This window comes from Drosophila subpulchrella, unplaced genomic scaffold (genome assembly GCF_014743375.2).
Source record: "Drosophila subpulchrella strain 33 F10 #4 breed RU33 unplaced genomic scaffold, RU_Dsub_v1.1 Primary Assembly Seq44, whole genome shotgun sequence".
Taxonomy (NCBI): Eukaryota; Metazoa; Arthropoda; class Insecta; order Diptera; family Drosophilidae; genus Drosophila; species Drosophila subpulchrella.
In genome coordinates, this window is record NW_023665655.1 from 574,501 (window position 1) to 591,317 (window position 16,817).

A 16,817-nucleotide genomic window follows, 5' to 3' on the forward strand; every position below is an offset into this window, starting at 1 on the left:
TAATAATACAAATAATGTTAAAAAATGTTTTCCGGTTATTACTATGGGAGCTATAAGATATAGTTGTACCTATTGTAGTTGTATACTACCTGCAAAAGATAGAAGACTTTTGGGAAAGTTTCAGATTCAGTTTAAAACTGTGAGTCTAGTTTGCGTAGAAACGGACGGACAGACGGACATGGCTAGATTGACTCGTCTATTAATGCTGATCAAGAATATATATACTTTATGAATTCGGAAACGTCTCCTTCACTGCGTTGCAAACTTCTGACTGAAATCATAATACCCTCTGCATGGGTATTAAAATTGTTTATTCAAGATTTTCCAATGGGAAAGGCTCTTCTTGGTATCTTCTACTAGCGTTGGGCGACACTTCCAGAAGTGACTTTGGCTATATCGGATTTGGATCGCGGAAGTGACTCTCGACGAGAAAAAATGTGCCACTTCGGCGACACTTCTCGAAGTCACATCGGAGACACTCCAGAAGTAACATCTGCATTCCTTCTGGAAGTGTCGCCGAAGTGTCACATTTTTTCCCGACGGGAGTCACTTCCCCGATCCAAATGCGATAGCGCGGACGATCGCTTTCATCTTTTAGAAGACGCTAAATAGTGCCTTCCGCGATACAAAATGCTTGCAGGGAGGGTGGACTTCGGTCAGCGAAAATTTGACTTTTGCAGTAGCAGAACATAACCTTCCGGAAGTTTTACAGGATGGGTCAATACCACGACCGCTCACACTAACCAACTAGATCGCCACGCTTCCAAAAGAGCGCTGACTAAATCAGGCCCAAGTAACCTAGGCCAAAGAAGTATACAAATTTAATTTATTCTTATTTAAACATTGGTATTAACAATCTTAAAACATATATAAAAAACTACTTATATATATTTCAGAAAAATTAAAAAACTCTTAAGTAAAAGTAGTCAGGAAATGTCACCGTCCCGATTTCTGATTGCGTCTTAAGTTGAAATACGAATAATTCGTATTCTTAGAAAAGAAAATAATTCAAAAGCTCTTAAATAAAAGTAGTCAGGAATTTTTATTATCCCGACGCCTCTAACAGCTGAATCACCCGAAAAATTAAATTTTTCTAATTGCGTCTTAAATTTAAATACGAATAATTCTAATTCTAAGAAAAAAAATTTTAAAACTACTGTAAAGATTTTCCTGGGTTGAGTTTTCGGAAACTTTAAGAGCTAGAAAGTTGGGGCACGCCCTATCTAACAACCTGACGCAAAAACACCAGCTACATGCCAAAAATTGTTGTATTCGAACAATTTATAATTATAAGCAAATAAAGTGTGCAATTTTGGGAACAGACTCTTTGCTACTTATATATCTCTATCTCCCTCGCACTCCCTGAGTGCTCCCAGTGCACCTAGCTGAGTAACGGGTATCGACTATAACGTTTTCTCTTGTTATACCCATTGCACGTAGAGTAAAAGGGTATTCTAGAATCGTCGGAAAGTATGTAACAGGTTGAATGAAGCGTCTCCGACCACATAAAGTATATACAAGTATATGTATTCTTGATCAGGATCACTAGCCGAGTCGGTCTAGTCATGTCGGTCTGTCCGTCTGTCTGTATGATCGCTTTGATTTCGGAAACTATAAAAGCTTTAATACTTCCTAATGCATGCAGATTCGAGAGATTCCTGCGCAGGCCTAGTTTGTTTCGTCAGTGTGCCACGCCTACTCTACCGCCAATAAGCCGCCCAAAGCTGGAACTTAAATTGTTCTTATCAATACCTATCGATTGACCCAAAAAAGCTTACCAGGCCAACTTAACGCCCATAACGCGTAAATCTGTCTTCCGCCAAAATAACCACATACTGAGATCGCAGGAAGGTGGCGCATTGCTGCTTGTATATCTCCATCTCCCCTTGGTACCTTTAGCTGAGTAACGGGTATCTGATGGTCGAGACACTCGACTATAACGTTCTTCCTTCCACACTCAAATTTTCATTTCGGTGGTTTTTCTATCAACCGTTTCAGAGGGCATCGTGTCTTACAGCATTCCAAAAGGCGTGCAACGCGGCATGGAGCTGGATCTGTCGGATAAAACCTACGATGGCAATGAGCAGGGCGACCGCTATGTGGATGGCCTTGGTCAATTGGTGGACGGACAGAAGGGCAAGGACAATTTCCGTACCGACATCCATGGATTTGGCAAGGGTGAGTAACTGAACCATGTTTTATGTGTACTAATTTCCAAAAAAAAATTTGAAAATTCATCGCATAACATAGTTGTAAACTATTTGCCAAAAAGCTTTACAGATAGGGCCATAACTTTGCCCTTATAAATTTACACCAAACACTGTGGTTTAACTTAAAACGTTAAAGGAAATTTAGTTTAACTTTTGGGTCCGTACATACAGTGCACTATGGGGTAAATGGCCACTTTATCTGGCATTTAATATTGCGAGTAAACCAAAAGAGATTTATTACTGCGGTTTGTATACCCGTTACTCGTAGAGTAAAAAGGTATACTAGATTCGTCGGAGACTATGTAACATAAAAGGAAGCGTTTCCGACTCCATAAAGTGTATATTCTTAATCAGGATCACCAGCCGAGTCGATGTAGCCATGTCCGTCTGTCCTTATGAACGCTGCGATCTCGGAAACTATAAAAGCTATAATACTTGGATTAGGCATGCAGATTCCTGAAATACCTGCGCAGCGCAAACCGCCTAAAACTGGCTCCTACAGTTTAAGTGCTAGAATAAAAACTTCAATTTATTGTTTTTATCAATACCCATCGATTGACCCAAAAAAAAGTTGGCTACGCCCACTTAAACGCCCACAAACTGCCCACAAACTAAAAAAAAATCGTAAGTATGAACGCTGATATCTCGGAAACTATTAAAGATAGAGAATTGAGATTTCAGATTTAGATTCCGTTGCCTTGTAAGCAAAGCAAGTTTGTTAAAAAAAATGTAACCTATCGATTGATCAAAAAAAGTTTACCACGCCCACTCTAACGCTCATAACGCTTAAATCTTTCTACCGCCCACGTAACCATATATTGAGATCGCCGTTAGGTGACGCATTACAATCTAGCTTTGCCGCTTGCATATCTCCATCTTTCTTTGGTCCCTTTAGCTAAGTAACGGGTATCAGGTAGTCGAGGTACTTGACTATAGAGTTCTTCCTTGTTTAAATTATGTTACTATAGACCTAAGGAAACTATCATAAGCAAGTGGGCGTGTCTAAAAAAATATAAGAAGTTAATATTACGGGCATTATAAAAACTACACCCAAAAAAAATGGTCATCAATATGCCATTTAGGTGTCAATGTGATACTATTGAGTGTCAAAAAATCACTGATACGAAGAACATCTAATTGACACTATTTTGGTGTCATTTTGATATTTTCGAAAATATCAATTTGACACTTTTTAGTGTCAAAAGGAAACTACGCGTTGGCATTTTTTAGTAAGAATATGTGGTCACATTGACAATATTTCGCAATAATTTGATACTCATTCGGGGTATAAAAGGGCCATTTTTTGCTGCCGTCGACCAGGTGTACGTGGATAGGCGGGCCAGTAAATACATCGATCTTATTTAATTCTAAAAAACAAAATAAATAATATTAAAAAATATAATTAAATAAATATTGTTGAATTAATTGTGTAACAGCAAACGAACCAGTTAATTTTGTTAGACATCCTTCGTCCAAATTGGTTTCCTTAACAAATTTGATCAGCTTCTGCATAGCAACGTTGTCCTCCATAATGAACTTAAATAAAAAAAAAACAAATGGCAGTCAAAAATCGCAAGCGATCGCAGTATCGAATAGATACACATTCCTGCGTAAATATGTATGTATGTAACCGCAATCTACATTCTTGTGCGTTCTCGGGAACTCCGTTCTAAATATACATACAAATGTAAATACATGTGCTGTTTCGGAGAATTGCATTACACCATTATTACAATAATTCATATAAGATTAGTAGCCTAAAAGTCCTATTAAATCTGTATTGTTTGTAATGTAATGTGCATATGTAAATATCGATCTAATTATTTGTTTCTTTTGGGCACTTTGCATACGCTTTTTTTTTAATTGCACACTCACACTCACATTCAAAATATGTATTTAGTATACAAGGGTGGTCAAAAGTATTTTCTCAAAAAAAAAGTTAAATATATTCATAATTTGAACTTACATCTTGTTAACTTTGGCATCAATGGAAAGGTAATTTAAATGCCGTTTGAAAGATACAATACATTTTTTAACCCATTCAGTACTTATTGAAAAGGACGAATTTGTGTGAAAATGTCCTTTTTGAACTTTTTTCCTCGACTTGAAAACTTAAATTTTTTGATGCAAAAAGTTTCTTCAAACAAAAATAATAGTAACTGCAAAAAAATTTTTTCAAAAATCATTTTGCTTATATTTTTTATGATTTTTTGAAAATGCTTAGAAACATGCATTTTAGCCATATTTTTCTCTTTTTCATACCAATTTTTTCCGACATTGTCACCTTTAAAAAATCATAAAAAATATAAGCAAAATGATTTTTGAAAAATTCTTTTTGCAGTTACTATTATTTTTGTTTGAAGAAACTTTTTGCATCAAAAAATTTTAGTTTTCAAGTCGAGGAAAAAAGTTCAAAAAGGACATTTTTACACAAATTCGTCCTTTTCAATAAGTACTGAATGGGTTAAGAAATGTATTGTATCATTCAAACGGCATTTAAATTACCTTTCCATTGATGCCAAAGTTAACAAGATGTAAGTTCAAATTATGAGTATATTTAACTTTTTTTTTGTGAAAATACTTTTGACCACCCTTGTATATATTATTTTATTAGGAATGTACTTACCTGATTCAATAAACACTAGAACCGCGCACCGAAATATTTGTCGTCTTTTACACCATGTCGAGCTCACAATGATTTATCGATAACTACGCTTGCTTGCACGATAGGCACAATTTGAATTTCGAAAATAGAAATACAATTATTGGTATCGACGAGACCCTGCCTTTGGTCAAAATGACACTATTTAGGATCAAAAAAAGATTTTTCATACAATGTAGTATACTTTTGACACTCATTTAGGATCAAATTGATCCCAAAAAATTGATCCTAGGTGTAGTGTCATTTTCACCCACACTTATCAAATTGACACTCGAATATTTTTTTTTGGGTGTGGTATCTTGCATGACAGTACCTCTTCACTTTCTATATTTAATTATTTTTTTTAATATCAGTTCCTTTGTTTCTTTAAGAAACTCCAACTTTAGTGGGCGACAGAACCATATAGACTGTGGGGGGCGATTATTCCACAACAAATTTCCGGATGAGTCAATCAGCCGAAGAGGCTTAGCAGTAGTGGGAAAAAGACATGAGTCTGCATCAGACGATATTTTATCAGCGTTATAATTCCCCTAACCAGTACTCCTATCGAATCCATAGCTTACGATGATCTCAGAAGATAAGAAGTTGATTGACCAAAACATTCTGGATTACATCTCTTATAGAGCCACAATGCGAGAAGCCGTTTGCACTAAAAGGTCTTGCAGAGACTTAAGCTGCAGTCTCCGAAACATCAATGTTGTCTGGTCTTTTGCTTTTGCTCTGCTCCATATTTGTTTAGAATTTAAATAACCACTTTTCTTTTTCGAACGTCATCCCGCAAAGCACAATTCTGCTTTTTGGTAAACCCTTGCTCCAAAATGTATGGCAATGCTTCATCTTTGTTCGCACGTATGGATGGCTCACTGGGCTTTGTTAAGCCTTCCTGACTTGCTTGGCTTTCTCCGGGGTACTTGCAGATATTCTAAAAACTACAGCGAGATCATGTAGTCCTTCCGTCCCTGCGACTGCGCTTGCTGCTTGGACTAGTAGGAGGACTTCATTACTCGCTAGGTCAGCTGCTTGCAGTCTTTGAGCCCTCTCCCCTTTCGACGCAAATGAAATTGGGGTTATCCAATAGATTTTTTTATGGTCAAAGTTGTAGTACCGTTTATACATTTCGTGTGCTTACCTTTAAAGTACTTGTAATTTCAATTACAACATTGCCATTTGTAAAGCACACTGTTGCAGAACTGCTGGCTTTCTTCTTTTAAAATTGTATTGTCCACATTGTTGTTTGAATGGCGTTCGAAAAAGCATTGTATTGCCTTCTCTAGATAGAGTCGGCCCTTCCTGCTATTCCATACAGGAAACAGATCGATGTTGGAAAAAGTGAGGTTACCTGAGAAAAATTACATTTAAATAAATTTTTGAATTCAGAATTAACAACGCTTCAACATACACTTGGACGCACGTCAAAATAGTGCAAAACTTTTTTCCAGAATCCTATCCAAAGTTGAAATTTGTTTGTCAAAATCCAGCTTAAGAGGTATTTATAAAATTTACAAATAATAGTTTAAGCACGCGCAGTTTAAACGATTAATAACATAAGTCCTGACTGTACAACTGTTTTGCTAATATAAAACTGTTAAATATCAGCATTTTGAGTTTGACGAACATTTTTAAAAAATGCCCAAATTCCAGATAAAGTAGTTATTTACCCCATAGTGCAGTTGTCAAATATATTTGGACAAAGCATATTATACCCGTTACTCGTGGATTATAAGGATATACTATATTCACCTTGTGTGTGTGGTAACAGGTAGAAGGAAGCGTATGGGACCCTATAAAATATATATATTCTTGATCTGGATCATTAGCCGAGTCGATATTGTCGGTCTTCCTTTCATGTTTATATATTCTTATAGATTTACATTCGGGGGTGTCACAGAAATCCTTTTCAACCAAATTTCCCCCGAAAAGCTAATCTCGGTGTCACAGACGTCAATTTTGACGGTTTCTTAATCCCCCGTATTTTAACAGACTTTCTTATCAAAAAAACCAACTAACAAATGTTTGTCATGAATAAAACTTTATTTAAGACAACACTAATGAAATCTATGAACTATCTGCATACTACAATTTTAATATTTACTTCGGGTTTTATTTAAAAATAAGCATTTTATAAACCGTCTTGAAAAAATTAGCATAAAAAAACCGTCAGGAAACCGTCCAGTCTGACAGTGGTACCAATTTGCTCGAACTTTAAAATACCAAATATCGGAGTAGTTATCGAAGTGTTGAGTTAACGAATTTTTCATAGTACGGTACTTAGTATTGTACTAAAAAATAGATCCTATTTGTGGCAAACATTTCATGTTAAAAGAAGTTGTAGTTATTGAGAAAAATTATAAAAACATGCCGCCTTTGCAAAGCCGGCTATGAAGAAAACATGTAAGTAAAAATAAGCAATTTTTGTTTATTGTTAATTTAAACTACTAAACGTTGCTAATTTTCAGGGGTTAACATAGGTCAGCAGCACATATTCTGCATCCTAGCCTCTCAAAGTTTTTTACTTCGCAGTACTCTAGAGCAAGAATTCGTGCAGATGGCATTTTGGTTTGCTTTTAAATTTCTTGACAATTTACAAATGTAAATAAACCAATTCAGCAGCCACCAGCAATTTTAAATTTTTTTCTTTTATTTTATACAATATGCGCTTTAAACAAGTATTCTTTTTTGGAATTTTGCTAATTATTCAATAATTATTCAATATCCGATATTTAGTGTATGTATCCAGCCGTGGTCATTTTTCGGTAATTTTTCCGAAAAAAGGAAATCGCTCGAATTTTTGTGACACCTACGGGTTTGATGGGGTGGTTTCCAAACCAACCGTCCCCAAATGCGGCACCGGCTTCTGTGACACCCCTGATTATATACATATGGCCAATAATATTATCTACTGAGTTGTTTATGATTTTCGTCTTGTCTTGTCTCCCCGTTGTTAATAACAATTACAAAACTAATTTTAGCAGAATGTTGTGTGTCTTGATTTGAGTATGATTGTTCTGATAGATGTAAATGCATCGGCTAAAACATTTGTTGTTCCGGTTTTATATTTTAGTTTTGGGGTAAAACTTTCTATGGAAGAATACAACCTTTTCATTTCTATGCTTGGTTTTCTATTCGAAATTTTAAGGTATAAGCATTGATGGTCTGCTTGCATTTCTGTACCATTTTTGGACTTTTATGGACAACAAAATAGATTTTTAAAAACAATGGTAAATTCAATTTCTGTACCACCATTTCATTTTGGCTTATGGTTGCATTGACTTCTGTACTCCTTAATTCTCCTTTTTATATTAATAAATATATATATGTTAACCTAATAGACCTCAAAGCGTTAATATTATTATTGTTCGAGTCTAACCGGAGTAGACAAGGGGTGTACTGACAAGACAAGGGATGTACAGGACAAGGGGTGTACTGAGCGCTTGTCGCTGGCACGGGGACGCTAGGTGTGACAGGATGATCGCGTCGCAACACGGGTAACTATGGTTAATACGGTGCCGGACCACAGGCGATAAATGATCTGTGCTGGGATGGGTTAACGAAGGCCAACCGATGATAGAAATAATGAGTCGAGTGGGATTTAGGTTTGTAACTAACTTTATTGAGCTGTTGATCAGAGCTTTACCACTATTCTGTCCCGGAAATTGGGTGTATAAAATATCTGCTGTATAGTGCATCTGTGTTGGGGCTGCTCCTCTACTTGGGTTGACCTGGTTGTAGTTCCTTGACCGTTGCCGCTTGTTGGGGTGTTACGCTCAGTCTTGACCGACCGTCCCAAACTTGCAGGGTTGGTCGCTGTTCCGTATAAGTTGCATTGACCTTATGCTTCGCTCGTTGATAACTTACAACTCCGTCGTGTTGGGCGTCGCGTGCGTTTGACCTGTGCTGCGCAACCTTGCGCAAACCGAGTATCCTTGGTTACGAACATTCTCCCCCCATTGACGGGTTCGTCAATAAAAGCGGAGATTAGCTACTATTGGTCAGTTGTCGGTATGTTGCTCGTCCCTTATACGGACCTCGTGTTTCAGTTCAAGGACTGTGCTTTCTTTACCCAAATGGTCCCAAAATGTTTCGTGGAGGAGACAAACTGTGGATACGTAGTCCGATTGGTTTTGTTTGGCGTAACCGGTGTTGAATGCGACGTTGAATCTGCCTTGATATGTACTTAATACTTCATAAATTTGATTAGTCTTACCATTAAGTATATGTATGTATTTTTGCTGAGGTTTCGTTAATCATCTATAAAACTGCAGTGTTCTGCGCGTCGGGTTTCAGTTTGTCGCAATGGTATTTGCTGGTCACTACGAAATTGTTCTGGACCTTGACGGTTCGATGCGTTCTACCCGTTTCCACAACTGTTGGTCCTTACCGGCTGATATCCCCGGGTTTTGTGTACGCCCTCAAAACCTTACAGTCTTGATCCGTACTCCGTGTGGTCCTGTTATAGATGGAATGCGTTATCCTCTAAATCGGCCTGTGACGGTCCACCCGGGTTCCTTCTTTCTCAGGACCGTTTTGCTGTTGTTCGGTTGGTTGTGCTTGCTGTTACCTTGAGATGACCTTAAGCGCTGATTACTGATCCCTTGAAGATGTATTACGATTCCAACAGTGACTCGGGCGACGAGTAATAACCACGTCCTCATTTTTTTAATGTATATATACCTTTTAACCAAATATGTTCTCAAATAACGAATTTTGTTTTTTTTGTCGATTATTCTGTGTTTGCGAGCGTTTTCACCTGACACATAGGTATTGGAGAAGCGATGCTCTGTTCCGCGGCGTTCTCTTGGTGGAACATTCTTGTACCCTTAACTTGTCTGATGAGTACAATAATTGCTGCTAACTACAGTAATATTACGAGACCCGTTGCAATGGAGATTATTTTAACGCAGTTCCCCTGCTTATTTGATGTCGTCTCTAGATCCCCTCTTTCTTGCTGCTCCTGTAGTTTATGGACTTCTCCCTGCAGTTTAATTAGTTTGTCCGCTGTCTTGTTGTGCTTGGTCGTGCTTTGACGACTCACCTGTCTTGGTACCTCTTTCGGATGTGTAACAATTGTTGCCGGTTTTTTCTCTATCGTTGGCCTTATAGCTGGGTGTCCCTGTATCGTAATTATTGGACTCCGCGCAATGCAGTCCGCATTAATTGTCAGGACTCCACTATTATGGGCTTGTACTATTCTTCATTCGTCACATAGGTTAGCGTTATCTCTTGCGTTGTAGCATAAATCCAAGAATTTGGTGCGTCGAGGGGGTACCATATGCATGTCGTATTAATCCTTTCGGGTCTACAAATGGTCTTTTGTTCAGCTTGAATGGCCAGAGCGCATTGCAATAGCTCATGCGCTGGCCCTAACACAGGTCCATTTGTCATTTTCGTGCACTGCTTCAGCTTCTCCATGGTTAGTGCGAAATGTTGATGACGACCGGAATCGGTGACATATGATGTACGTCGTACTCCTCTTCATCAACTAATGTTATCTTAGTATGGAATATCAGGAGACTTACTTACGGACTTACGGAGATTAATGCTGGGCTTATACCCCTTTTTAGTCCGGCTACAATATTAATGACGGCTGTCTGTGTCCTCTTAATAAGTGTTAGCTCTGATGATACTTGTGCCATATTTCCTTATGGTATTTTCGAGGTCTGTGACGTGGCACCACCTTTACTAGAAGTTCTGTCATGATCAGGATGGCTTACGTGGTGTTGGCAAGGGCCAACAACACTATGAGTTGATACATAACCTTTGGGACCTTCTGACATTTTTATTCATTTCTTCGGATACCCCCTGATTGACTGACTCGGATTGCCCCGTCCTTCCCTGTGGGTATCGTTACTACTCTCATTAGTGGGCAATGCAATGGTGGCATATTGTCCTCTTTGATTACCACAACGTCTCTAAAGGCAACTGTTTTCTGTGTTCTGGCCCTGATCCTACCTCCTTGTTATAAATATCGGACCACCACTAACTGGTCCTCCGATCAAGAAGTGCCCGGGAGTTAACGCAGAAAAATCGCGTGGGCTGGAAGAAATGGAACTGAGAAGCCGCGAGCTTAATACTGCCTCTATGTCGATGACAACTGTTTCTAACTCTTCATATGTCAAATCTGTTGTTGACACCGTGCGTATTAACAAATGTTTTGCTGATTTTACTGCCGCCTCCCACAGCCCTCCGAAATGAGGTACCCGTGGTGAAATAAAATGGAGCTCTGTTCCTGGCTCCGTCCATTGAACCTTTTAAGTGCTGCTAAAAACGCTTGAGTAGTTAGATCCGATAAAACTTTTAAATGTACCACCTTTGTTGCAAAACAGCAAAAGATAGCTAAGTAGCCCCTTTGGTGTTTTTTGCCTCGGATTTTGTAATGCACAAGGAATGGTCCACAATAATCCACCCCACTAATGTTGAACGGTCTTGTAATTTGTACCCGAAATGTTGCCAACGGACTCATGACCTGATTTAACAACCTTGGCAGATAACCGTCCAGAACTGTTGCCGAGGCTGCTTGAGGACCACAATGCAGCACCTTGACACTGTCCAGAAACGGGTCTAACGACCGGTAAGGATCTGACACTGTCACACAGTTGAGCTGAAGAAGGCTGGAATGCTGTTCCTTTCATCTGTCGCCTTATTCGTTGTAACGCCCTTACTAATTGTTCAGGCGTTATTGGTCCTGACTCTCTCTGGGCGTCTTGTCGATAGTTGTTTCCAAACCGTAAAATCCAGGATGTTATTCCTACCAATGTGTCAAATGACCCATGGTGATTGATTTCAGTGGTAAAGTCAGCGATTCAGGACTTGATTGTTTATAGTCCTTTGTTCTGCATCCTTCTTGCTCAGCACGTGCTTAGCTTGTTGTTTCCAGGCTTCATGGTTTGTTGTCAAAAATCGCGGACCATAGAACCACAACTCCGAGTAGTTCGGTTTGCCACGAACGTGTGACGCTGTTGCGTTTATCCATGCTAAAACTATTGCCGATTGTCCAATTCAGTATCCCAGCCTAACGATTTTTGCAATAATCGTTGCATAAATATTTTCGAGCGAATCAAATATTTTGGCCAATTCGGAGATGTAGCGCATTCTTTAGCAGAAGTGGCGTCAGAGTCGGTCTTTTCCGTTTTGGCAGCCTAACCAATCAGAGGTAAAAGTCTTTCTACAAGTGTCCAACACGCAAAGTTTAGCGCGAGTGACTATTATCAGCCTGCTATTCGTTTTGGCCCATCGGAAAAGAAGGAAATATAATCAGGGAGAGCGGAGATCGGAATATTCGCCGTTTGTTCGAGCGAAGTCTGTGGAAGTCATCTCCTAATCGAACTCCGTCATGCTGCTGGAAAAATTCGGTCGAGAAGCAGAAGAAAATATTAGCTCAGGGCCCCGTCGACAGCGTTTTCCTTTGGGCGATGGAATAAGAGGCCAACGCATAAAACCATTTCGTTTGATAAAGTTCTTAATCGAAAACTATTGCTTGGGGACCGATCTTCGATTGAGCAAGAGGGCAGACTATTGATCACGCTGTGAAACGTCGGTTCCTCAGGGAACCGCGGCGGAGTTTGGTCATGGGCCGTAAATTTGACGTAAAAATGCCTGAAAATTAAGTTAAGATTTAAGAGGGGAGAAAAGACCCCGCCCGGTTAAACGCGTTGATGAGAAATTTTGTGACCGGCTACATTCGGGCATAACCTTAAGGACGCAGGAGAAAATTGTTAAAGACCTTTGAATGGGAAATTATTATGTAATACGACCTAGTTTAAGTGAAATTTTTAAGATGAAAAAGATCATATCTCGGTAGATAATGAAGCAGTTTAAAGTCATGCGAGGAGGCAGAGTCGCCATCCAGCTTTTTAGAGTGTGCATTTCGGTTGTGAAATTTTATATAGTTTTGAGTTTTTGTTCGCAATTTTTTGTATTATCTATAAATAGCACGCAGTAAGTCGCAAACGTCTCGGCGAAAGCGCTTTCATCGACGGATGTTCCTGCAAGCGGTGAGTTCCTTAATTTTTGCTTTTAAATAATAAGAAGAAAACTCAAGGCGTTATAAAGAAAAAGAAAAAGAAAAGAAAATCTAAGTCACACCGCACAAACGCCCTGCGATCAGGCAGATCGAGATGTCAAGCTCTCTCCTTGTCACTTTTTAATGAATGTTTTATTTTAATCATTTATTTCGTATCCTTGCCTCATTAATTATTTAAATTTGTAACTTAAATTGAATTTTTGCCACAACAAAGGAAGTTTTTCCTTTGTTACTATCGCCAAGTTTTGTAATGATTGTAATTGTAATTTAAAGCTTCATGGTATGCTTTTAAACTATGTCTACCTCAATTAATCGTACCCATACTTAATTTATATAATCCTGCATGTTTAGTTGCAAGATATGCGTTCACAATTATTTACTTTCTTAGCTGGTAATAAAACCTTTATAATGAACTAAATTAGCAGTCTGTTGCCGCATCTAGGATGATTCCGCGATAGGGTAGCTTGCATTTGAAGGGGTTATTCTGATAATGGGGGCGTATGGAAGAGAACGGCCAATGGTTGGGTAGGCATTAAGGGACCTCGGGAACATCTAGAGAGGTGAATTTGACACTCGGCCAGGGTAATGGGGAATTGTTGGACTCTATTTTTGATTTTAATGTGGTGTTGCTTATTTCCGAATTAAGCTTGTCCAGCACGCGAACTTAAATTTCGATTACCATTAATAATAGGCTCTTCATGGGGTCAAGCATTTTTATCTACTTTCAAGGTCGTTAGCCTCAAACAGAAAGTGAAAGCTTAGAAGCTTGGCACTCTCTGGCATTATTCTCAGATAATTTCTAAAGATATTGGTTTTATAAATCTGTCTCTGGCTTATGCACAGCTGAAAGTTTATAAAGATATTCATTCTATAAGTTCATCTTATTCGTTCTGAGTTAAATTATATATATGTATTTATACCCGTTACTCGTAGAGTGAAAGGGTATACTTGATTCGTCGGAAAGTATGTAACAGGCAGAAGGAAGCGTTTCCGACCCCATATGTATTCTTGATCAGGATACTAGCCGAGTCGATCTAGCCATGTCCATCTGTCTGTATGAACGCTTAGATCTCGGAAACTATAAGAGCTACGCTATTATGATTTGGCATGCAGATTCCTGTGCTTCTTACACAACGCCCACAAACCGCCCAAAACTGTGGCTCCTACAGTTTTGATGCTAGAATACAAATTTAAACTGAAATTTATTGTTCTTATCAATACCTATCGATTGACCCAGTGAACGCGGATATCTCCGAAACTATAAAAGATAGAGAATTGGGATTTCAGAATTAGATTCCGTAGCTTTGTGCGCAGCGCAAGTTTGTTACGCAAATTTGACACTCTTACTCTAATGAGCTACGCTATTAGGATTTGGCATGCAGGTTCCTGGGCTTCTTGAACAGCGCAGGGTGTTTCAGCAGGTTGCCACGCCCACTCTAACGCCCACAAACCGCCTAAATCTGTGGCGCCCATAATTTTCATGCTAGATAAAAAATTTAAACTGAAATGTATTAGTTTCTTCAATACCAATAACGCCTAAATCTGTCTACCGCCCACATATCCATATTTTGAGATCGGTGGCGCATTTCAATCTCGCTTTACAGCTTGCATATCTCAATTTCCCTTTGGTCCCTTTAGCTGAGTAACGGGTATCTGATAGTCGAGGTACTCGACTATAGCGTTCTTCCTTGTTTTATGGATATGTAATTATAATTATTATAATTCAATATTGGAATTCTCGTGCTTTGAGGATTTATTATACTTTTTAATTTGTCGAGTTCCAAATTAAGAATTATTTTATCTTAAATTTATTTTAGTATTACAAATTATAAATTTGTAGTTTGTTTCCGATTTAAAATTCTGTCATTTTTGTTTCCTTTATATTAAAATATTTATTTGTTTTTATCGCATTTAATTAAGGATGAGTTCTCCAGAAGAAAGCATAAAGCCGTCTCGTTCGCCCAAGTGCGTTCTCCGTGAAAAGCCTTTAGCGGTTGCTCAGCAGGCCAGGACTAATTGTGGACGTGAATTCCACAAAATATGCATAGAGAACTATGGTAAGACCCACAACACTTGCCCGACTTGTAAGTCTATTTGCTTCGAGAAGATGCCTCCTGTAAACAGGGGTCAGCAGGGTAGAATGCAAACCCCACTAGTGAGTCAAGCAGCATCAGAGTCATCGGGAACTACCATGCAAAATGTAGGCAAGATTGTTGAGCAGCATTGGAAAAACATGAGTAATAATTTGTTGCCACAGCTTTCGGAGAAAATGGCGCAATTGATCGACCAAGTATCTGAGCAGAATGGCCCGGAAGAACAAGTGCAGGAATTTTAATCTTTAAGACCAAATTCAGCAATGGGTTCGGACCTGGGACAGAGGCCTGATAAAGTTGGCCAAATTATTAATGGGTGGAAGCTGAGACTTAATGGTCAAGGTGGCTCAAGCGTGGATAACTTCATATATAGAGTAGAGGCGCTGACTCACCTAACTCTGGAGGAAATTTTTCTGTGTTCTGCAGCAATGCTAGCATATTATTTGACGGAAGGGCACGAAAATTCTATCGGAGGTATCAACGTGAGCGTAGATTCTATAGCAAAACTTCGGGATAAGAAAATCTTTGGGTATGGTTGTAGTCTTCCGAATATTTATAAGCTCTAAATGTAAAAAAAACGGGAAGACGAGGACACGGCCACGTCAACTGCATTGTGTTCCTCGCCAAAAGTCGACAATTTCCGAGATAATTCAATAACCGGCATAGATTCATCGACACTAGCTAAGACAAATGAATGCAAAGCAGTTGTTAGACCCATTGCTTTTATAAGCTTACCATAATTACTGACCATGCATCTCTGATGTGATTTCTGTCGCAGACAGATCTGCATTCTCGGTTAGCGCGGTGGGCGTTAAGGTGGCAGGCTTTTATCTTCAAAATAGAACACCGAAGCGGAAAGCTCAATGTCGTCCCGGACGCTTTGTCGAGGGTAAATGAGGAATAGGTACTCACGGATTACTGGTGAACTTGGTTTCGAGCCATTTTAGGAATGCAGATTACCTAAAGCTGACTTTGGGAGTGGAGGACAACGCTGACAAGCTTCCTGACCTAAAAGTATCAGATGGTCTGGTGTATTGGAGAAGGGAACACAATTCAGGAGAAGCTATTCACGATACCTTCTGTTGGAAATTATGGGTACCTCAAGGTTTGGTTCCAGAGGCTTTAAAGAAGGCTCATAATGACCCCTTAGCATCTCATGGAGGTGTTCACAAAACACTAGAAAGATTGAGGTGATATTATTATTGGCCAGGACTGGTAAAGGACGTTAGGCAGTACATCGAAGGGTGCAGCACTTGCAAAATGACAAAGGCACCGAATAAGACATTACGTCCACCTAAGGGTGCCCAAACAGAATCTAGTAGAGCCTTTCAGAAGCTGTACGTGGATTTCCTGGGGCCATACCCTCGCTCAAGGAGTGGTAATATCAGAATTTGTAACGTTCTGGATCACTATAGCAAGTTTGTGTTCCTAAAAGCAGTGAATAAGTTGACAGCTGATGTTGTAGTGAAGTATTTGCAGCAAGATTTTTTCATACCTTTGGGGTTCCTGAGACAATTGTGTCCGACAACGGGTCGCAGTTCAAGTCTGAAGCGTTCCAGAAGCTGCGTAGAAAGTACCGAATTTCTCACACCCTTATGGCGATATACCCGCCAGCGAATGCTTCAGAACGGGTTATCCGTGATTGCAGTTACCATATATATGGTGTTTGGCCAGCACCTCATCGCGTCAAGGGCAACATTTGAGTTGCTGAGGGCCTTGAATTTACTAGGGGACAGGACCATGGCGTTTTCACGGGAGGATTCGTTCGAGTTGGTACGCAAAAAGGCGTTGGAAGTTAAAAAGCAGTACGAAAAGAATCTGCGCTCGGGGCC

At 39.2% G+C, this 16,817-nt stretch overlaps 1 protein-coding gene across 5 annotated transcripts in view; it reads left to right on the forward strand.

Moving 5' to 3' along the window:
• LOC119562399 (discoidin domain-containing receptor tyrosine kinase B) overlaps window positions 1-16,817 on the forward strand; it is a 272,877-nt gene that overhangs the window by 170,635 nt on the left and 85,425 nt on the right. For all 5 annotated transcript variants that reach the window (XM_037875592.1, XM_037875595.1, XM_037875591.1 and 2 more), the window contains one exon: window positions 1,999-2,178. In XM_037875592.1, coding sequence (XP_037731520.1) covers window positions 1,999-2,178 — 180 coding nt within the window. The remainder of the gene's footprint in view (window positions 1-1,998; window positions 2,179-16,817) is intronic.